The sequence below is a fragment of the Denticeps clupeoides genome, chromosome 4 (assembly GCF_900700375.1).
Source record: "Denticeps clupeoides chromosome 4, fDenClu1.1, whole genome shotgun sequence".
Taxonomy (NCBI): Eukaryota; Metazoa; Chordata; class Actinopteri; order Clupeiformes; family Denticipitidae; genus Denticeps; species Denticeps clupeoides.
The window spans coordinates 27,077,545-27,101,116 of record NC_041710.1 but is presented as its reverse complement, the minus strand read 5'-3'; the positions used below and the strand labels follow the sequence as shown (position 1 = coordinate 27,101,116).

Sequence of the window (23,572 nt, the reverse complement as noted above, 5' to 3'; positions counted from 1 at the left end):
ATAAAACATGTTTTCAGTTATTTCACCATTTTTTGTTAAGTACATAACTCCACATGTGTTCATTCATAGTTTTGATGCCTTCAGTGAGAATCTACCAACGTAAATGGTCATGAAAATAAAGAAAACACATTGAGTGAGAAGGTGTCTAAACTTTTGGCCTGTACTGTACATGCAGCGACTTCTGCTATGAAGAAGGTGATGAGTATGGAGCATAAAACCATCGCCCACGCACGCACACCATGTGTAGTCCCGCGACAGACGCAAATCCGCGTTTAGATTCCACCTGACACCCCCCGCCGCATCCCGTACAAGGCGCCCCGCGCGGCCGGGAATGGGCCTCGGGGAGGGACCGGGAGGCGGAGCCCCTCCCCGCGTAAAAAGCGAGGACTTCTCCGGTCTCCAAAAAACACAGCACCCGCTGCGAGTTCGGCCGTCGGACCGAACAGGGAGCAGAAACGAGCCGGAAACAAGGGACGTGAAGTCCAGTCTGAGCCCGAGACGGAGGGATTTACAAGAACTTGCAGCGCGAGAGTAACGGGGGACGTTCGGTGCCGTTTGACGGCGTTAATGACAGTACGGGACACGGATAAGTGACCGATCTGGAGTTCGCGCCGATTGCACCGCGTGTCCGTGGCCGTGGGGGTGTCGGGGACAGCAGACCCCCACCGGTCGTCAGGAGAGAAGCGGATCCGGCGGCGCGCTCCGGTGTTTCCCCGACTTTCCCGGTGACGCGGTGACGGATGCGTGAGCGCGCACCTGGGACTCGCGCGCTCCCGCGGGTTCTGCGTCCGTGGACAGAGATCTGTGTGCCTGGGGTCTGGACGCCGATCATCTCAGTCCAGAACAGAGAGAGAGAGAGAGAGAGTGTGTGTGTGTGTGTGTGTGTGTATAAAGGCTGGTCACGCCGGGCATCTGTAACTTTGTGAGACTGCTGCAGCGCGCAGAGTGTGTGTGCGTGCGTGTGCGTGTGTGTGTGTTTGCGTGCATGAGTGTGTGTGGGGGACAGAAGTCTGCTTAGTCACTTTTATTTCGCGCTCCCGCTGCGAAGCCACCTGAGAACTGCACCTCCGCGGGCGCGCGCAGAGAGATCCCCACCTTCATCTCGTCTCGTTCGTGGAGGAGGAGGAGGAGGAGGAGAACTCGAGGAATATACACGTCTATACAAATAACGCCACTTGTATCTCCTCTGGTGGACGCCGCGGTCATGTTGGGGCTCGGCCTGCTGGGGTTCCTCCTCCTGATGCGCCCGGGCGCGGTGGAGCCGCAGCCCTGCCCGGCCCAGTGCTCCTGTACCGGGACCACGGTGGACTGTCACGGCCAGGGGCTGCGCAGCGTGCCGCGGAACATCCCACGCAACACGGAGCGGCTGTAAGCACGGCTACACGCACGCACGCACGCACGCACGCACGCACGCACGCACGCACCGGCTTTTGGTAACGGTGCGAGGCGCGCAGGTCTTTTGTCGGCGCCTGAAATTTGCAGGAGGAACTTTGGAAAAGGATGCGTGGAATAATACAGTAGATTACGCGAGATGAATTACTTTTATGATTAATTGCATTTCTGTACAGGCAAGCAGCCTATTGTAATAAACACGGAGGGATGGTGCGTGGACCCAGCACTGGACTTACTGAATCTCATTCAAATAAAATATAATATCTAATAATATACCAAAGCAACAACAAAAATAAATACTGCTCTCAAAAGTTAATATGTAGACTTTTAATTAGAGTTTAAACAAAGTTGACGTGAAAGGATGAATTACTTTCTATAAAACTCGATCATTTACCATTACGAGGGTCCGACCAAGATCGACACGTCTAATCTGTAATTTCGTTCGTGAAAAAGTTGCCGTTCACCGCGGAATGGACAGAATTGATCGTGTTCGTTGTTCCGCAGGGATCTGAACGCGAACAACCTGACGAAGATCACCAAGGCGGACTTCGCCGGGCTGCGCCACCTCCGCGTCCTGTGAGTGCCACGTTAATGTCGCGGGGTCCCGGGGGACCTTCTCCCGGCGGAATGCTGGTGACGGGGGCATTAGGGGAAGTCGTGTAGGGACAGGTTTTCTCCCTCCCCGTCCATCCTTGTGTTTAAGTGCGGCTGGGTGGGGTCAGTCACTGGAGGCCGGCGGTAATGAAGGTCAGGATGTATGAAGTATGAATAATGTTAACGGAGAGACGGTTTACTTAATACAGTGTGTGCAGATGCATTTATTAAGTGTAGACCCCCCCCTCTCTTTTCTATCTCTTTGTCTATCTCTCTCGCTCTCTCCCCCTCTCTCTCTCTCTCTCAGGCAGTTGACGGAGAACAAGATAAGTTCCGTAGAGAGGGGAGCTTTTCAAGACCTCAAGGAGCTGGAAAGATTGTAAGTAAAAAAAAAAAAAAAAACACCCACCTAACGCCTCCTCGAACCTGACACCTACCCCACTGTGTGCCGGGATGCGTGTCGCTGTGGAAGGAGAACTTGTCACCGGCGTGTGCACCAGTATGTGGTTCTTTTTATTGCCGTGGCCACCATTCCAAGAATGGAGCAGAACTTCTTCTCCATCGTCACCCCCTTTTATCAGACGCCCTTATCCAGAGCGGCTTACAGTCAGTAGTTACAGGGACGGTCCCCCCCCCCCGGAGACACTCAGGGTTAAGTGTCTTGCTCAGGGACACGATGGTAGTAAGTGGGGTTTGAACCCGGGACTTTGTGTTTGTCTGCTTCATATTATCCCCTGTTGGCTTTTTGGGTTGACGTAGTGACGTAGCGTCCTCTGCATTTTAATTGGATGACAGCGCATTTTCATGGTAAAAAAGTGACTGCTGCCGCTTTCGAACCTCCCTCACGCTACCACATGGGACCTCAGAAATCACCGCAACGTGTCACGCTTGTCATCTTTCATCTCTGACAGCCCCAAATCATACAACGTGTCCCCCATACAGCACCCCCGGTCCTAAACCGAACCCTGTTGGTGGATGTAACCGCGGTTTTAAAGGCCGCATTGGCGAGGGACGGGGACGCCTGCGCGGCACTTCTCTCTGGCCGAGACCGAGTCTCTCGGAATCGAGCAAAACAAGCTGTGCCTGCTGCGGTGTCGGGGACGCCGCGGTGGGACGGGACCGGGACGACTGCTAATGCCGTCCGGGAGACGTTTGGAGGGTCGGCTCTTTGTCCGGGAGCTCCTGACGGAGAGACATTGTTGTCTGATGGCCAAGTCCCCCCCAGGGAAACGCGCGGCGTTTCCAGAGCCGCCCTCGAACCCGCGCTGCGCTTTAAAGGGCCTCTCATTCGCTTCCCCCCCTCTCACCCCCTCCGGGCCCCGGACCCAAAACCTGAAATGTTTGAGGCGCGCCGCCGAGAACGACAAGATAAAAACGTAAAAAAGTTTCCCTGGGACCTCAGGGTGTCTGTTCACGCCGTTCGCTGTGTGTGTGTGTGTGTGTATATGTGTGTGTGTGTATGTGTGTGCGTGTGTGTGTGTGTGTGTGTTGAAGAACCCTGTTAAAGTCAGGCCAGGGAACGCCGCCCGCTGCGTGCGGAACAATGGCGGAGTGTCTGTGTGTGTGCGCGCGGGGGCTTTGGTGTTCGCCGGTGACGGAGGGGACCCCGAGCAAAGCTGCTCTGAAGGATCGGGCGTGACGGTCTCACGCCGGGACCCCAAACACGCGGCCCCGGGACGGCCCTCTAATGCTGGCAGGTACGGCCCTCGCGGAGGCCCCGGTGATGGTTTGGCTTTTGTTGCTACTTAAGAATGTGACACTTTCTGTACCTTGAAGTCACCACACACACACACACACACACACACACACACCCTTTGTTGGGGCCGTGTGTGTGTGTGTGTGTGTGTGCGCGGCGCGGGTTCTAAAAGCTGGTTCGCTCATCACCGCGGCCGGACTGCAGCCGCATCCACTCGGCCGGCTCGATGCGGCGGCTGATTTATACGGCGCGGCGGCGCGCGGCGGACAGAACTCTCCAGAAGCCCCCCTCCCCCCGCCGGGCCCGTCTAGCCCTCCTGCCGTCGCCGTGGATACGCGTGGGCAGTTTGGGAATGACGTGGGGGGGGCTCTGAGTGACAGGCGTTTGATTGTAAATCATGTTCGGGTGCCGCTGGGGTAGTTTATGTGCGCAGTGGGTGAGTAATGCAGCCGGCCGAGTTGCGGTCGTCGTGCGGATCTGTGCCGCGCCGCGGGGGAGGGCCTCCTGCTTCCTACTGCACTTCCCTGTCTCCGGCGTTTAGCCCGACTACGGATACTTCATACAACTTTATTAAAGGAACAGAGTCGCCTAATTAGCGTCCACCAGCCTGCTTCCAGAATCGAACCCCCATAATGAAGGTATGATGAGTATGAAAACAATGCAAATCATAATCAGTCAACCCAACCTGACACAACCCAACACCTACGGGGGATTTAGGAGTGACAGCGGCACCAAACCAGGGTGAACAGAAGCCGTTCTGGCAACAAAACCACACCCAGACTCATTTCTACGTTTCGCTTGTCTATACATTATGCGCTGTGACACTGAGGAACTGCTGATGGAGGACACACGTGTGTGTGTGTGTGTGTGTGTGTGAAGGTGTGCGGGGGTGTGAGACAGAGCCGAGGCTCTATTTTAAGGAGCTGATCTTATTCCCCCTGAACGCCGCGTCTCTCTGCCCCTCTCGGGGGTCCTGAGGGAGGCCCGGTCCTCTCAGTGGCCAACAACATGTGGGCCTTTTAGGCGTCCCTGACACTGCCTGTCTCTTTACTATTTCATCACCCGGTGCTCCGCTTATCAAATATGCAGCAGCCGGTGATGTAACCGGCAACGGCTAGAGAGCAGTGATGTCATGGGGAACTTTAAGGCAATGGCGAAAAAAAAGGCAGAGGTGGATGGATGGACCAAGGAGGAGCGGCGCAACGCCCCGCCCGCCCCGCCTCGTTCTCTCACGCTTCCCTGCGCACCCCATTCTCACAGGGTGTTTGTGATTTTTAACGTGGGTCCTGTTTCCCTTAGAAAAGCACTTACTGCATGAAATAAGTAGGATGGTGAGCCTGCTGCTCCGGCAAAAGCTATTAGCCAGCACTCAAACCACACTGTGTGTGTGTGTGTGTGTGTGCGCGCGCAATGCTACTGTTCTTGTGCATGTGTGCGTGTATGCGTGAGTGTATTTGTAAAGGGAAGGCCCGGGCTATTCAGCGTGCTTTCGGTGCTACCGTCGCAGGCCATGCCTGGGATTCGATTTTCCACACATTTCAGAGCGGTTGTCTGACAGACATGAGGTAGCATGTGACTCCGTGGATATTGTTACAGCGAGAAGGAGAGAGGCACCGGCTACTTCACGTGGGAGTTCATAAATGCGGTTATAGGCTCGCTGGAACAAAAATGCTCACATAAACACCTCGGCCCGCTCAGAAAGATCCCTTCAGACTCATTCGGGCTGAAATTTCAGCCAGGTTAAGGAGGTAATGAGGCCTAGTTTTTAAAGTGCTCTTCTACGACTGTAGCATGTTCTCTTATTTCACATGATGTGTGTCTTCAGGATAAATACAGCTAACTACTTTTCTTGGTCTTGGAGAGGTGGAACCATTTTGTCTTTCACCGTCATCATTCCTGTTACCCAGAACATGTGATTTCTGTAATGATGTATTTAGAAACCCTTGGTGGTGACATGGTGGTGACTGACAGCTCTCTACTTCCTCATTCTAGATGATTTAAACTCACTCCTTTAAATAAATAGCTCACACAAGGTAGCGCAAGCAGTGTTGCCAGACAAATGATTGTTTCAGCCCACATTTGTCAGAAATGCAGCAAAACACAAAACTGGTGAAACAATTTGCTAAGTAATTAACTTTCACGACTATTTAATATACTTAAATAAGATTTGGGTTTACCTATTTGTGACAAGCAATTTTGGAGAAAAATATAATTAAAACCACTCAATCTGGCAACAATGAGCATACTTTTTAGTGGACTTGCAGATAGATCCTCAATGCGTTTATTCAGTGATTCTGACTTGAGAACTGTTGAATATGATATTTTACCAACATCCCAAACATCCTGCATAAAATATACTGTGGCAAAAAAATACCTAAATGTGGCAAATTGAAGAAAATTTGAATATTTGGAATTATTATAATCATAATCAACTTAATGCCTTTGCCTATTGGATCCATGGCAACAATAAATGTCCAGAAGAAAGCAACACACACACACACACACACACATTTGAATACACTAACACTACAGTCACTATAGTGTTACAGTCACTTGCTTTCCTGATCCTGTGTGGATGTAATTTGTGGAAGCGCGTCGTTTGACATCCTGCCGACGTGTGAAGTGTTTTGTACGGAAATGAGTTGTGTGTTAATGTGTGCTTAGGGGCTTGTTTGCACTTTAAGGACTTTTCTTGCATGGAAGCGCATGTCCACACTCACACACACACACACACACACACACACACACACACACACACACACACACACACACACACACACACACACACACACACACACACAGTCTTAGCAAGGCTTGTTTGTTTTTCCCACATCTGCTTTTTCCCTTCACTTGCCTTTGTAATTGAGTGCATGTGTGTGTGTATGTGTGCGTGTGTGTGTGTGTGTGTGTGTGAGCGCTCCTAGATACTGACCCCTCTTCACTTAAATAAGGTGCCAGGTTGCCAGCTCTCTTTTCATGCAGGAGAGAACTTTATCTCATGCTGATGTATGTGTGTGTGCAGGGTGTCCTGAAGCTGTGATATTTTAGTGTTGGAAGTATGAGAGGCATGTGAAGGTGGGGAGTTGTCTGCTGTTAAAATGATTTAAATTACAGTGGGTTACAAATTTAGTATAGACTCGGTTGTTTAGGGCAACACACCAGAGCAAAGCATATTTAAGAATGTCTTAAACAAATCAATAATAATAACAAGGGAAATAATACTTTTATTATTGTAGTTTTTTTATGTTATGTTCGAGTATTTATCATTTTTTAATACTTAAATTTTCATGATAGAGCTTTTGGATGTTTGGCTACTGTTTTTGTGAAATTCTGGCAATGTTTGTGTAATGGTTTTCTCTGGTGTGTATTGTGCAGACGTCTGAACCGGAATAACCTGCAGGTTTTCCCCGAGCTGCTGTTTCTGGGTACCGTGAAGCTCTTCAGACTGTGAGTACACACACACACACACACACACACATATGCAAATGCTGATTTCGTAGCTCGCCCATTTTCAGCTCGGTATGAATGCTCTCCCACATGGAGGCCATGGTTCTATTAGGTTCTGACCACACTGAAAAGCTACACTCTGTGCCGTGTGCGACGCTCCGTGAATTCTCATTGTGCCCCCAGTAATGCGAAGCCCACCATGATTGAGTTTCAAATCTGTTGAATCTGTTTCTCATAAATAGGTTTTGTGTGTGTTTGTGAGAGAGAGAGAGTGAGAGAGAGGCACCGGGCTTCTGTAATTGAGTTATGAGGGGTTTTGAGGCATCCGAAATTAGACAGACAGAGAGAAGGGGAACAGGAGAAAATAGAGTTAAAGAGCAATCTACAGTTAAACAGCTGCTGCCCTGCGAGGGGTGGGTGGGGGCTGAAGCGAGGGTCTAAGAGCTTTTGCAGTAAAAACAACATCTTGAGAGAGTTTGCTGTGTCTCGTTCACTGTGGTCTCGATGATGTCTGGCTCCTCAGTGCTGCTGGAGATGCTCTTATCTACACCAAACCACGCCCAGAACCCTGCTCATATGTTAACATGTGCTGTTTACGAAGCCCATGAGCTTGTTTTAACTGTGTGTGCTTGTGTGTGTGTGTGTCTGAATGTGTGCAACATGTGGGCCACTCTTAGATCCACAATGCTGGACGTCTGCAGCTCTCTGATCCAGAGTGATTTGACTTGCTTGTGGACGATTGTTGCTACATTTTCTAATTTATAGAAACTCATCTTTTTTGTTGCACATGATTTAATAATGCATGTTTAATGAAGTCACAAAGAACTCAGAAAGCTAAGGTTAATGCCTATAAATGCCCACAATATTTAATTTTTGTTCTGTGGAACTGTAGTTGAAGACATTTTGCTCGTTTTATTTTGCTAAATTTTCTGTTTTTTATGGTGCATAGCGGATCCTGATTGAGACAAGAATCTCAACCACAAAGTGTGTTATGGTGTGGTGAAAGGAGAGGATTAGGTAACACTCTTGTCAGTCTGTGTGTGCGTGTGTGTGTATAAGTGTGTGTGTCTGTCCGTCTGAATGAGTGGCAGTGCAGCACTATTTTTAGAGGGGGGAAGAATAGGGTTATTTCAGTTGTCCAAGGCCTGTAGTGTCCACCTGATAGCACACACACACACACTCACACGTATGCTTATACATATACACAAGGCTGGAGTGTAATGGAATAAATTTAATGATGATACAACATGTCACAATATATATTGACATTTTACATCAGTATTTTGAATAGAATTAATAATAAAAAAAAGAATTTCTTTACAGAAGTTTTTGATGTAACGTTGATGTTGATATGCCACTTGCCAACTGTATTGTATTGGTCAGGATGTTGTGTATTTGGGTGTATTAATGTTAATGTATGTAATGTTAATGAATGTTACAATGCAAAAAAAATAATGTACTTGTAATATTTTTTATACAATATAGAATATACATTTTTGAAATGCGTGTTTAACACAGCTGTGGTTTGTTTTAAATTCTTTTGCAATACTCCTGACTGGTGAATTACATAATACATCTGTATAAATATTAACCAATTATTAACTTTTTCTCAGATTTGAATTTATTTCGCCCAACTCTGCAGACAGAGTGATTACCCATGCATGCTTCTTTGTGTGTGTGTGTGTGTGTGTGCATGATATCTGACCTTGTTGGAGACCCATGTCTTCTACCTTCACACTCCTAACTCGATTTCAGCACTCTGGCATCAGGTGCAGAGGCCAGAGAGGCCGCGAGAGAGAGCGCGAGCGTGAAAGCGAGGCGGCTCCTCCTGCTAATGATGTTAAGAATGGAGAGGAGGTCTCCAGTGGTCCCTCTCTGGCCTGAAGGTGAAGTGTGTATTAGGTTACTGATAGGAACATCTGTTTCTAACATGCGGACCCCATTAAAGAGAACAAAACAGCCAACAATACGGTTTAATCTCTCTTTCAACTGGGCGGCGCTGGCGCGCCTGTCACCTTTAAAGCGCCTTTTGGATGCTTTTTAACCATGTGCACATGCCGCGTGATAGTAATCTGTGTTGATGGCCAGTGCGTGTTTTTGTGAAGAAGGTGGGGGTCGTGAGTGGGTATGGGTGGATGGGCAGGGTTGGGGGGGTGTAATAGTGGAGGCTACTGGCAGAAATTTCTGGAAAGGTCCTCCTGGGTTCTTGAGGCGATTTTTGTTTTGTTCGTTCCGCAGTGCGCCCTCCTGACCTTTTGCTTGAGAATGAATGAGCCCATATGCTGGGCACGGTTGTGTGTGTGTGAGAGTGTGTGTATGAACCGTACAATAATGCGCAACTCTTTCACTATGAATTATGATCACACACACACACGCACACTCGCACACGGCGGCTGCCACAGTAGCAGCTGAAGTATGCATCCCCCTTTGTCTCAGCAGTCGAACTGAATGACTGGTGTTTGTCTGCTAACGTTTGGGTAACGTTTCTCAGGGAACGAGGGTCCGGGCACAGCTGTGTGTGTTTGAAGGGGGGCTAAAGAAAAGGCGAAAAAGGAAAGAAAAGGTTGCAAGACACAGATGTGGGGTGAGTGTGAGATGGGAGAAAGAATCAGGGAACAAAGAAAGAGTGCGACACGTCACCATAAAAACATGAACAAGTGAGGAAACCTGGGAGAGATGCAGCGAGCGAGAGAGCAAGAGAGAGAGAATAAGCACTTAAACAGGTTGTGTTCTCAGCGGCACTCCATTAAAGAACTCTGTAAAACCAACTGCACTGTATAAAAGGATGGGCAAGAGGGCCAATAAAACAGGGGTGGGGTGCAGGAGAAGATAGTTATTAGTGCAAACCCTGCATTTACTACAAACCAGCATTCTGTGTGAGTGAGGGAGAGAGCGAGAGAGAGACCGTAGATACATCTAACATCTATAGATAGATCTAAGCTTTATCACCTTTCAAAATCAGGTTATTCCAAGCATTTTAATTAGTGTGCGTTTCAATAGAATTATTCTAGTATTTTGATCGCCTTGATCGCAGTTCCTCTGTAAGCCTGTTCCCCTATTCACAATTCATCTCTCTCTTTACTTTTACTTTTCTTTTTTATTTAGCTTTGTGCCGGAATGCTATACAGCACGCCATCAGTAGTGGAATATAAAGTTTATGCTAAACAACATTTTACCTTTGAGACAATCCATATTAGTTGTAAGACATTACATGTATTACAAGTGAAATAGTTAATTTAGTTTTATATGGATTATTCTCTTGGGTAACAAAGCCATCAATTTCTTTGTGCATTAAGTATTTTTACTGCATGTTTGTTTGTGTTTGAATTTCTGTGTGTATGTCTATGTCTACGAATGTGCATGTGAACATGTATTCGTTTCTGTGTAAGTATGTGTGTGTGTGTGTGTGTGTGTGTGTGTGTGTGTGTGCTCTGTTGAATCTCAGTGAAGAAGATGAGTTCTGACCACTGTGTTCAGCCGGTTGGATGTTTGATCACACTTCATTGATCTTTGTTCTCCTAATGCTTCCCCCCACCCATAAGAAAGAGAGAGAGAGAGAGAGAGAGAGAGAGAGGGTGTCTGGAGAGACCGAGGTGTAGATTGGATGAAGTGAGACACACTGAGAGGGGACTGGGCCCCAGCAGCTTGTGCCTGTCAGCAGTGTTTTATAAGCTACTGAAGTAAAAGTTTATGGGTTAACCTGTGTGTGTGTGTGGTGCAGTGCGGTATCATAATCTTCATGTGATGTGTATATTTGTATGTAAAAGTGTGTGAGTGTTAAAGTTTGTAACTCTACATGTCTCTTCCTTGTACCCGCCTGGCCCCTTATTCACAATGAATTGCCGGGAACCATAGGTTACCGTTGCCACGGTTACTGTTGTCCCGTCATGTCGTCCTCATCTCTTGTACGGTAAGCAGTAGTGATGGTTGCTCCTGATGCCCTTCATCCTCATATCTCTTTCACTTCCCCTTACACACCCCTCTTTTCTGTCTGAAAGTGTAGCAGTCTGTGTGTGTGTGTGTGTGTGTGTGTGTGTTTCTGACTTTAATTTAGTCTGCCATTGACAATGATATGAGGTGGAATGGATGACTGCAATTACGGCTGTTTGTATGGCGGGGTGTTGTGTGTTCTGTGCTGCTTCCTGTGTGCTGCGTCTCGTGCTTGTCTCATCTGTTTAATTATATTACACGTGTGTGTGTGTGTGTGTGTGTGCGTGTGTGTGACTGTGTGTGTGAGCTTTCGGGATGATGTTTCTAATTCTTCTTAAATCTTCTGTGCCTCCATTCTCCCACAATGCAGCACAGGACAGCATATGCTGGGCTTTAATGTCGCCCATAAATTAGGCCCTGTTTAAGCGGTGTTTACACAGGACAAGCAGGGAGGGAGATGCGAGGGATGCTGAGAGGAGCAGAGAATTTTAACAGGGTCTCCTGTAGCTCTTGTTGATCCGTGAGGAAAGATAAGTGTGTGTGTGTGAGTGTGTTATACAGAGTGCTCCAGGAACAATTGGTGGGTAATATGTGTGTTTAGTACTGGCAACAGGCTTTGGACATTTCCAGTTTATAATCATTTATAATCATATGACGGAGCCCACTGGCATCATCGGCCTTTACCATGTGACTCTATAGCATGTGCTGAAAATGCAGGATTTTAAAATACCCACGAGATGTAACATGAAACACCAGAACTTTCCAGTAGGAATTATAGGAACCGTTATAACACTTTATTCCCATTTTATTGACATTTTTGCAGTCTCTGCATTATTTACTAGTAGAAAACGGATTGATAATTGAATGAAATTTATGAAGATGTTGATTTAGAACTGTAGTATTTATCAGCATTTTTGGGTTCTCCTTTAAGTTCAGGTTCCCTCCACAGTTGGGGTTCTGTTCAGAGCCACTACAAGGTGAAATGGTTCTGCCGGCCTTCAAAGACTTTGACCCCCGGGGTTGGGGGTCAGAAGCTCTTCCTGCTGTGTTCAGTGGGAGTGTGTTGCGCTGCGTGGTTAGCGGTGTGTATGTTGGGGTGGGTGTTGAGGTAATAAAGGTGAGGATCAGGGGGGCGCCTCTCTGGGCGTTTAGCTGCTGATTGATGGCCCGGGGCCGCAGGGCACGCTGCAGAGTGAGTTCGGGGGAAATTGGAAATCAGCCTGACAGACCGACTGGCTTTGACCTCTGACCTGTTGCATTTTTCAGTTAGGGGGAAGGAATGGGATTTTGTGTGGCAGGTGAGGAGGGTTTTGGGTTTTTTTTTTTTTCAGGTTTTGTTTATGTGTGGTTAAAGTCACAGGGGAATCTGCTCAACTGGAGGCTGAGACACACATTGCATAAATGCCGTCTGCTGTATGAGCATTAAAACACAAACTGTTGTGTTATTGCTTGTTTATGGAATCTGTGATTTGTGATGGTTTTGTATAGCATTATGATATTTCTATTTGCATGTTGTGTGTACCGTGTGGGTGTGTGTGTGTGTGTGTGTGTGTATGTGGCTGGGCGCTATATTGTGCTGCCGTAATTCAGTCTGTGTTTGTTCTTTATGTAGATGTTGCCCACAGCTCAGGGTGAGAAAGCCTGTTGGCCAGCCTTTGTGTTTAATCCCCTCCACACACTGTTCTTTTCTGTGTGTATGTGTGTATCCATGTATGTGTGTGCGTATATGAGGCTCTCCTGGGTTTCCTAGGTCACCAAGTGATGGGAAAAGTCGTTGAGGGTTCGGTCTTTGTCTGCTGACTGAACGCTTAACCTCAGCCGAGCACTGTTAGCTCACACGAGTGTGTGTGTGTGTGTGTGTGTGTGTGTGTGTGTGTGTGTGTGAAGAAAGCTGGAGCCCCATCCTGGATTTACACAATCGCCTTTTTATTGACAGTGTCATTACAGAGTGTTTTAATTTCCCCTGGAAAGCGGCGATCTGGCCGTTATTAGCAGGTTACCATGAAGACGAGGGACCTGTGGCTGCCTGTCTCCCAAAATCCTCTTTACAGGTCAAAGGGCACCTGTGGAATGAGGAAGTACGGACTTAAGAGGCGGGCGAAAAAAAAAAATCAATCTATTTCATTTCATGCGTAATAAGATTTCACACACAGAATCACTGCTGCTCTTGTGTTTCCAGGCTCCTTTGATTTCCCCCTTTACTGTGGTAAGCGATGTTGGGTAAATATTATCCTTTGAAATGTGGCGTGGAACCAGTATTGAGAGGTTATGGCAAGTGGACCCTAAAATGGGCTAAAACAGCAGCTTGCTCGATGGGACCTTGGTAGACAGGAAATAGCCCATAAACCCTTGCGGTTCACGCAGGTGAGCTTCCTGCCTAAATCCACCACCTGCGGTCAGCCAGGATGAGTATGGGAGCTTTGAAGTCCTTCCATCTCCTGGAGAACCTCACAGGGAAGATCGAAAGCAGGAAAGAAAGAACTAAAGAAAGAGACCTGCACTTTCCCCCCATTTTCTTTTCTTTTTGTGTTCTATCTGTCTTGGTTCTCTGCTCTGGCTCATTTCTCCTCTGTTTTGTAGCTCTGTGATACGCTTGAGGAGCCGAAAAAGACACCAACAAACAGGCTTATTCATTGTGCTGTTCACACTTGCTGCAGAGGCTATGTGTGTGTGTGTGTGTGTGTGTGTGTGTGTATATGCATACAGCATTTTGACTGACAAGGCAAACAGTCCCACTCAGTTCCCATATTCCATGCTGAGCCGAGCCGCACAAAGAAGGGGGAATATCACGGAAAAACACCCACCCATTCTGTCGCTTTTCCGCTGCTCTGTCGCGCTCTCCCCGGCTCGCTCTCATTTTAATATGCAAATTCAGGTCAGGAGTTTCAGGAAACCAAACCGAAGATTATTTGGCCGCCGGGCACCCAGAAAGATTCCAATTCACATCCTGAGAGTTTTTTTTTTTATTTCAAAATCCACTTCCAGGCCTCCCACTACAGGACGTCAGCCCACCAAAGTGTGAGAGAAAAGGCCGCGACGTTCCACAGACGTGAACTGCTGAATTCGCTGAGTCACATTGTGGGCCACTTGCTAGACAACATGATTTCCGCTCCTCTTTCTCATCTATGGAGTTTGGCTACAATCCTGTGTTGAAGATTATAGGATTGCCTGGGATTAACAACAAAAAAAGCTGAGAAAATTTCTGATTATCATCAAAAAGCATTTTATTTTAATATTAAATATGAGCAATTATTAAAAAATGAATCACTTAAAAATGACACTAGATGGGCACTAGATGAATTTGATCCACAATTTAATGTTTTTCCTCAAGATCATACAAAGGTTAAATTTAATAATACATTTATTTTTTTTTGGAGTTAGCCATGGGGTTTTGCCCTTTAATTCTGCTTTATTCTTGCGCAAATCAATTTAATTCTGATCAAAACACTTAAATACACCCAACACAGAATACGTGTGTATTCTATGTAATCTATGTAACAATATAAATATAATCTATAATAGGCCTATATTTAGCAAAAGTAAAAAGTAAGTGAACGAAGAGTTTCCACAAAGCATCAAGTTCAGTCCAGTCCCGTGTTAAATCTATTTATTTAGTCTCATGTGTGAAAATTGGTCAAATATAATAGGAGGGTCGATTGCACAAAATAAATGTAATACATTTGCTGCCCTAAACCAAGTTGAGTTTCCCCTCAGTGTTGTAGGTGTGAGACCCAGCCTTACAAACCACGCTACGCTGCCATTTTTACCCCTGATCCACTCACTTAACCCCTGTTTTTCTCGAGGGCGGGGCGTGGCACTGAAGTTGTAATGAGTGAATGGGGGTCTCGCTCTGGATAAATGAGCCACTGTAAAGTAGCTATGAATCCCACCAGGGCTCACAGATATGAATCAGTTCAGCGTCGGTGGCCTGAGGGCACTCATTTGTGTAAAGCGCTTTTTTTTTCTTTTTCTATTTGCTGTTTTCTATTCAGCTCCTTTTACAAAAGCAGCGATTCATCCGTCTCGGATTAAACCCCCCCCCTTTTTTTTTTTTTTTTTTTTTTTTTTAATTCGCTGACGAAAGTCTTGGAGAGAAAAGGATTATGCTCGGCGTTCAGAACCCAAAACACTATAATCCCCTCTGCCTTATTATAACTCTAAGAACAGAGGCAATTATTTTGTGTGTAAATGAGAGAGAGAGAGGAAGAGATAATCTGAAATTACTCTGTAAAACATTTGTATGGCGGACAGTGGGAGTACAGATTACAACACTTCATCCTGCTGTTTTGACACAAGTAGGAAGAACTGGACAGACACAGACAGATGTGTTTGAGTGTGTGTGTGTGTGTGTGTGTGTGTGTGTGTGAGAGAGAGAGAGAGAGAGAGAGCGAGAGGTAGAGAAACAGAAAACATCAAAGTTCCATTGGATATATACTTTTGTGCAGCTGAGTTTGATTTTGGGGGCTTCACGCCGTGACTAAAGTCAGAAAGAGAGGATAGTGTGTGTGTGTGTGTGTGTGTGTGTGTGTGATTTCATGGTTTTGGTTATGGTTCTGAAGAAAGGCCAATCTGATAAGTGTTTAGGAGGGAAATGAAAGTAAACTTTGACCCTTTGTCTGCCAATAACTGTGGACGTGTGTGTACCTTTTATGTGTGCATGTGTGTGTACTTTCTGTTTGAGGATGTGTGTAATTTTAGTGCGTGGATGTGTGTGTAGTATTTTTGCTGTAAGGATATTCTGATGATATATATATATATATATACACACACACACACACACACACACACACACACATATATATATATATACACCTGTGTGTGTGTGTGTGTGTGTGTTCTTGTTTTTACTTCTTAATAAGGACCATATGTTTTTTTTTTTTTTGCTGTTGTTCTTTTAGAAAAACAGGAATGCATGAAATTTCCCAAAATTGCTGTTCTCTGCCAAATGCTTATTTATGAAAGAACTAAAAGATTTGTCTTTGGTTACTGAAGATAGGTTTAGGGGTAGGTTTAGAGACATTTTATGTGCTATTTTACATTTATTATTTAGATTTTGCATAGTTATTACCAAAGTCATGTGTGCCTAGAGGGTATAGATGGTATCTGGAGTCAGAATCATCACGACGGCTTCCTCAGAGCAGTTGCTGGTGCAGTTCAGTGTAGAAAACATCCACCCTGTGATCAAGTTCTGCCGCAGTGACATGTTCTTACTCTGTGACGCACACGTGGAACACAGCGTGGGACAGGAACTGATGTGTGGCCTACCGAAAGGCCACCAAGTGAACGGTGCTGCCGCGTGGGGCCGGCCACAAAGCCATGGAGGCATATTCCCCCGGCGTAGATGTATGTGGCGTGGGGCCCTGAACTGGAGACAGACTGTCTGTCTGTCTAGCTGTCTCACCGTCTGTCAATGAGGAGACCCCAAGACTTGATCTGATTTATGTCTGGTGTGTGTGTGTGTGTATGTGCGCATATTCAGAAGTGAAATATTAGCTTGTTCTCGTCATGCCGGTGTGTTTAATCCCCTGTGTGCATTCTTCTACTGCTTAGCTCACGCTTTTAATTAAACAGAGAGAGAGAGAGGGAGAGAGACCATCTCTGTGCTACTTTCACAGTAATGTCAATTAATAGTGTTTAAAAAAACGAAAGCACATCTTGTAGATGATTTTTCATTTTTTGGGGGAAATAAATCAAATTGGGTTTTTTCTGTCATTGCGTAGAGAACCAAAGTTACTACAAACACAAAACACGTAGATTCTCTCACAGGAAAAACGCAGCTAATAGTGGGCGCCAGTGGTGTGAGAGTACTTTTAAAGCCAGAAGAACTCCGTGGAAGACGTATCCGCCCCGTCTGCTGTCGGAGGCTCGGGAGGTGACGGCAGGCCTGTAAATCTGCCTCTGCATGAATAATGCACGCTCGGAGCTGACGCCGCTGTTTATCTCTGCGCCCATCAAATATTTGTTTGGTGCGGAATGTGGAGAAATTGGCCGGCTCCCCTAATCTCTTTTTCATGTGAACACATGTCAAATATGGATTCCACTTTTATTGACAAATATGCGCTAAATTATGGGACGCTTGCGAGGATGTCGCGGGAGAGAGCTTTGCATCATTTATCAGTATTGATTGAGCGGCCTGCCACAGGGCTCAGAGATCGGCTCCCAGGTCGGGCCGAGGGGAGGGAGAGAGTCTGTGCGGCTATGTCGAGATCACATGATCCTGCAGTGTGATTCCCATGTTCCATGTTAGATCTGTTATTATTTGCTCCATTGCTCTTGCATCTGTGCATTCTATAGAACTTCTGTTTGGTTCACTATTACTTAAAAAAAGAAATCATTGGGTTAACAGAAATAAATAAATGTTGTGAATCAAATTGCATTGATCCATTACTCCACTGCAGCATTTTAACTAAAAGTCAATCTAAAGTCAATTCAGCTGTCTTGCACAATAAAAAGCCGTTCTAAACGACCCATTTACTGTCCACATAAATTAAACCAACACAAATGTCACAGTTAAAAGGATTTCTATGTGACTGAATTTTTATGACTAAAGGTCCACTTAGTTCATTAATAGTGTATGTGTGTGTTCTATGTGGATCTGTGCATCTAATTGCTCAGTAGAAGTTAATTGTGTAAATGTTTGCGAGGGAGGATGCGTGTTGGTTAATGTTTTGTTTCGCATTTGTGTGTCATCCTCTATATCTGTCTGATCATTACTGTACCATTTTGTGACAGTGTGAGTTTACAGGTTTGTGTGTAAGTTTGGTTTGGGATGTTTTGTGTGTGTGTGTGTGTGTGTGTGTGTGTGTGTGTCTCTTTGACATTTTGTAATTAATCCAGCAGTCAAATCCCTCAGCCAGTTAATGTAGGAGATGGTTTAATTTGAAGAGGATGTTGACAGCCAGTCCCCAAACACACACACACACACACACACACACACAAAACCTCTGCTGCTTATCAGAAATGACAGGTGTAGATTGCCTTGGGTTGCTGTTATAATTGTTCTTTGGAAGACAGACAGAGGTCCTTCTCTCTGTTGCTCTGGCTGTCTGTCTGCTCATGCATGTGTGTGGGCAGTAATTGTGTGTGTGTGTGTGAGAGAGAGTGTGTGTGTATGTGTGCTGTTTTGTCATTTTGGGCGATAAACAGGTAATCAGAAAGACCCAGACTTCCTGCAGTCTCCTTAACCCAGCCTTGTTCCGTCTCCTAGCAACAGGCTGCGGCCATTCCGCGTTATGGGGTTTCACCTTCTCCGAGACGACCTGCTCATCGCCACAGTAACCAGAGCAAATCGCAGCGCTAACTGGAGTGGAAGCTGCTTTCTAATTGGCTTCTTGTTGGGAAACTGCGCATTTCGGCCCAGTCCGCTGCGGTTACGGCCTCTGTTGTGTGCGCTGGTAATCCGTGTGGGCCGTCCCGGTGCTGAGTGCGGTGGGACCGTCGAGGGTTAGCACTCTAATCCAGTGTGTAAGGCAGGGGAGCCGGCCTCCATCTTGGCTCCGGTTCAGGTGTGGGCTGCCCTGCCGCACAACGGCCCTTTCAGCCGCGGCGAGGCCGCCGCCGCGCCTCTCCACTCACATTAGTGACACTTGAGCAAAATAGCGGGCATTCTTCAGCGCTTCTGTCATCTTTTTGAGCGCAAATTGGCACTCTTGTCACTCTGTGTTCTCACAGTCGACGCCCTGCCACCGCCAGTGAGAACGGGGTGACAGTTACACAACTCGGCCTTACCCGTCCGTCTCCGCAGCACAGAGGTTCAAATTAAACAGATTTACGCCGGTGCTGCCTGTCACAGACTGTCACAGACTGTCCAGGAATTCTTACTATTATTATTATTATTGTTGGATTGGATAATTATATCCAATCCAAAAATCCAAACAGTTATTTGAAACTGTGTGATTAAAAAATCGCTAAAAAGACCCTGGAAAGGGCGATTGAGTGTTATGAATTATGCAGCATTATGTGATCTCTCACTCACAGCCTATTTGGAGTCGCCAGTTCACCTAGCGTACATGGGGAGAGCATTCAAATGCTGATTTGGCGTGGAGGTGTGAGGCCCGGCGTTTTCACCAAACGGTAACCGAAGGTGACTGTCAAACGCAGGAAATGCGGAGGAAATGTTATGCTTGTTGTGCAGGAAACGACCAGCAGCAGGTTCTGAATCTCATTCACTGAACTCACTGACATTTGTAGGCAGTTTCCCTGCAGTGCTGACAAATAATAAAAGTCCAAAGTTTCGCAAAACACAGGCTGGCAAACGTGTGAAAGTGAAGTGATTGTCATTGTGAAACAGTGCAGCACAGCACACGGTGACAAAACAAAATGTGTCCTCTGCTTTTAACCATCACCCTTGGTGAGCAGTGGGCAGCGGTGTGTGGGGACGGTGCTTTGCTCAGTGGCACCTCAGTGGCACCTTTGTGGGATTCGAACCGGCAACCTCAGGCCACCACTGTCCCTATACTGAAGTTTATGCAGTTACAATGGAGGATGTATTTAGCACTGCTAGTTTTTACGACGCCCCGGCTCAAAGTTTACTTAAAATTGGTGTTTCTTTTATTATTAATCTGAAGTATTTTGTGATGATTGTCCTGGATTTGCGTTACTTTCATTTAGCAGATAGGACATTCAATTAAAATCCAATTATACTTTCTGTTCCATATGTGGAAATGAGCTCATTTTCAGGCATCCAGTAGCTGGGCTGAGATCTCCCTGGTGGCTGAAGGCCATGTCATATGGTTTCATATTCATTAAACATTCTGTAGATGGGGAGGGGGGGGCATTGTCATCCTGCAAGACAACAGTCCCATCGTAGAATAAAGCCGATCTCTCTCTCCAAGTGGAGCCAAGTCTACCTTGACATTCGAGATTTTCTTTTAACTCACCAGTCAGTCTGTATGCAAATACCTTCACCCTGCATGTGGTCCACCGAGCAGTGACACTTTTATCTGTCTGATGCATTTTGGGATGTGCTTCTCGCTCATACAGTTATAGAAGGAGGTGGTTTTGCTCAGGGAAATTATGTGTGCAGACAATGTTTCTATACCTGAAGCCTGCTATTCACAGACTGACCGGAAAAGTCGGTCAGGAAGTGTCTTTGCCTTGTATCCCTTTCAGTCAAGAAGGATTTGACCAAATCCAACCCCCCCACCACCACCACCACCACCACCACCGTTATTTGCTCAGTTTCTCACTTCTTCGATGATGCCGATCATTCTGTCTTGAAGGAGACAAACAGAGGGCTGTCTGATGAAAACAGATGTTCTTTTTACAGGAACATTAAAACAAGGCCACCCTGAAGGAGTGTGTGTGTGTGTGTGTGTGTGTGTGTGTGTGTGTGTGTGTGTGTGATTGGGTGAGACACGGAAACAGGAGCTTCTCTTTAGTTTACAGTCCATGAGTTTCAGTGTGTGTGACATTTCCTTGTCAGTGTGTGTGTGTGTGTGTGTGTGTGTGTGTTTTGCCCTGTATGGTGTAATACCCAGGGAGTCTGACCCACAGAGACGTCCCGTGACACAGAAACAGAGTTCCCGTCCTGTCTCGAACCTTTAAATGTCAGCACAGGAAGGGTAGAACCGGGGGACAAAAAAAATAGCAATACACTTTTTCACTCACAGACAACAATCAAGAGAGAAACCAAAAAAAATCACGAGGTCATGAGCCCATATCAGTGCTTGAAGGTCATGCTGTGGGTTCTTCTCACTCAAGGTCTACAGTGAAGTTCTGAGTTCATGAATTCTATGAGTTCTTGCTTCGTGTTAATTGGCTGCTTCGAAACCCTATCCAGGCTGGCGTGGCCTGACCACCATCTGGAGTTCTGATCGGAATGTGCTACAGTCTGCCTGGGAAGAAGGTGGCACGGGGGGATGACATCAGCCGTGACCCGCACTGTGACCTCGAGCACTGTACAGGACTGAGATCATTCAGCTCGGTTCGGTGAGATGAGCCCAGAGGCTGGGGTAGCGAGTGAGTGACGTGAGGGTGAAGCGTCGTGCAGGATGTTGGCTCCGTAATGACAGGTTGGACGCGGGCAGCCTGTTATTATTTCATTACGGCCGACCGTCACCTCCCAGGCAGCGCCTGCGCCTTCACACTTTCTCTGCGCGCCATGCTGGGCCGGCGGGTATCAGGGATGGAATGCTGCAGATGGAGGAATGGGAGAGGGGAAGGACTGGGGCGGGGGCATCTGCCAGAGGGATGCCAGTGCGCTGCAGTAATGGCAGATTAAAGGTGTTCCATCGGAATAACGCTGATTCCAGCGTTAAATGTTGCACAGATACAGGACTGAGTCAGAAAGCCTCAGGGGTTGGTGTGCATGCGCCTCTTTGTGCATGTGTGTGTTTAACCACCTGAATAAAGCAACCAGCTGCTCAGATGTTCAGCTGGTTTTAAACCACGTAGACATCACCCCAGACGTCTTTCCTGGCATTGACTACTCTACCTACAAATTGCAAACCCATTTTTGGGGAGTGTTTTATTGACGTGGATTGGGTCAACTTGTCCCCTGAGAGTGAAGGGTCACTGCAGGTCAGTGCAAAGTAAATGTGAGCGAGCACCTTTATTGTATAATGGGATGTGCTGTCCATCCACGGGATGAAGATGAACGTGAATGGTCAGACGGCCGGGATTGGAGCACGTCCCTGCGTGGGGGCGTGTCGCGGGTGTGTTGTATGCTTGTTGGTTAGTGTATATCTGTAAGCAACGCCTGTGGTCTTCATTAGCCTGCGCATTCGGAGGTCCGTTCTGCTGGCTGGCAGTTCTGCGGGCATTCTGTGATCCACTTCAGTCAGAAGGTTCGTCTATTTCTTTTCTTTTTCAGCACAAATGTTCACTTTGGCATCAAAAAAAGGACAAAATTTAATGTTCAAAGGTCAAGGTCACCGATTGCTGAATTGCTTTGCATCCAAAAGCATTTTAGCATTCTAAGGAGAAAAATAGCATTCTATTTTTGTATGGAATTTTTGACTTCATTTTTGTGTTATCTTGATAATGAATGAGTGCCTTGCTCACTTTTCTCATTGTTTTCCCAGTTATCCTTAATTCCAAAAAATATGTTTATTGGAATGTGATTAGCACAGCACCCAGTGTGCACAGTGAAATGTAGTCTCTGCATTTAACCCATCATCTGAGGGAGCGGTGGGCAACAATGACAGGCGCCCGAGGAGCAGTGTGAGGGGACGGTGCTTTGCTCAGTGGCACCTCAGTCCCGCACCTTGGCGGGACAGCATTCGATTACAGGTCGATTTCTTTGCCTGCTGGGCCACAACTGCCCCAGGATCAATATGTTTGACTTGAAATAAGAGTTTTACTCTTATTTATAGAGGCAGATTTCTATTTAAGTATTTGTTATTGAGTATGTGTATTTGAAATGTGTTTCTTTGAATGAATGACAAGTGTGTTAGTGTTAAACTCTCTCTCGCTCTCTCTCTTTCTCCATCTCCCTGGCATTTCTCCCTTTGTCTCATTCCCGCTCTCCACTCTCAGAATGAGATCTTTGTTTGCCGGGGGAGCGGTGCAGTGTAGGCTTACAGTGCTGATCCGCTCGGTGTATGTTCCTGTAATCGGCTTTGAATTAATGTGAATTTTCAAACAATAAGCTCCCCTCTCCACGTTTAACCCCTTCTCGGACGGTGTGAAGGCGCAGATTTTGAGGCTTTCGAATAAACTGCGCTAAACCGAATCATGCGTTTGCCTGGATTATCCCGGGTGTTGTTTCACCCAATTAGCTGGTGACACTGGGGCAGTCAGACAGAAAGGGAGCGCTGCTTTTGAAACTTGATTGCACTGTGTACCAGTGTGTACGTTTGTGTGTGTGTATGTCTTTCTTAAATTTTGCTCTGTTGAGGAACTTGACAAAGCAGGGACACGCTATCTTAATGTCATTAAGGTCGTTGGTCAGACACAGGTCAGCGTGGTCCCTGCATCACTTTCTGGCAGGAAGCAGCCATTGTCTTCAAGGGGTGAAATGGTTAAAGACTACACAAGTTCTTACATCAATAAAAGTGTGGCTGCCGACCAAAACCGCAACGTGTTCTGGCACAACTTTGCTTGTTTGACGGCAAATTAATGTAAAACATTTTTTCGAGCTCTGAAAATGGGCCGGGTGTGGGTGAACAAATAAAGGCATGTACACACACACACACACACACACACACACACACACACACGCCACACATGCTGAGAGGAATACCCACATTCATGCTTAAACCCTATGTCAATGTCACGCCTGGGCTTGGAGAGTGTAAATGCCTTGACTCTGGGAATAACGGTGGGATAATGTTCAGGCTGCTGAAATGATCCGATGGATCGGTAATGTTTGGTGAATGGGCTTAATGCCTGTCACTTTTGCTTAATGAGAGGATTTGTCAAGTTTAAGCCATAAATACCTCTTTCCTGGGCTGTCAACTCTATATACGTTAAATGCCAGGGTGGGGAGAGTTGAGAGGTCATGAGGTCATGAGAGGGGTCAATGGGAATGTCCATTGACCTGCTTTAAGGGCCGACACCTGGATGCCAAAG

General features: G+C 46.6%; 1 protein-coding gene across 6 annotated transcripts in view; it reads left to right on the top strand.

The window, feature by feature from the left end:
• The first annotated feature begins 258 nt into the window (after positions 1-258).
• The window catches only part of slit2 (slit homolog 2 (Drosophila)), a 98,087-nt gene continuing 74,773 nt past the window's right edge, over positions 259-23,572 (top strand). For 3 of the 6 annotated variants that reach the window (XM_028976093.1, XM_028976091.1, XM_028976097.1), the window contains exons 1-4: positions 260-1,368; positions 1,897-1,968; positions 2,294-2,365; positions 7,058-7,129. In XM_028976093.1, the coding sequence (XP_028831926.1) occupies positions 1,205-1,368; positions 1,897-1,968; positions 2,294-2,365; positions 7,058-7,129 (380 nt within the window). In that variant the 5' untranslated portion in view covers positions 260-1,204. Of the gene's footprint in view, positions 1,369-1,896; positions 1,969-2,293; positions 2,366-7,057; positions 7,130-23,572 lie in introns of all 6 variants that reach the window. The other 3 variants (XM_028976095.1, XM_028976094.1, XM_028976096.1) reach the window with 2 other exon arrangements.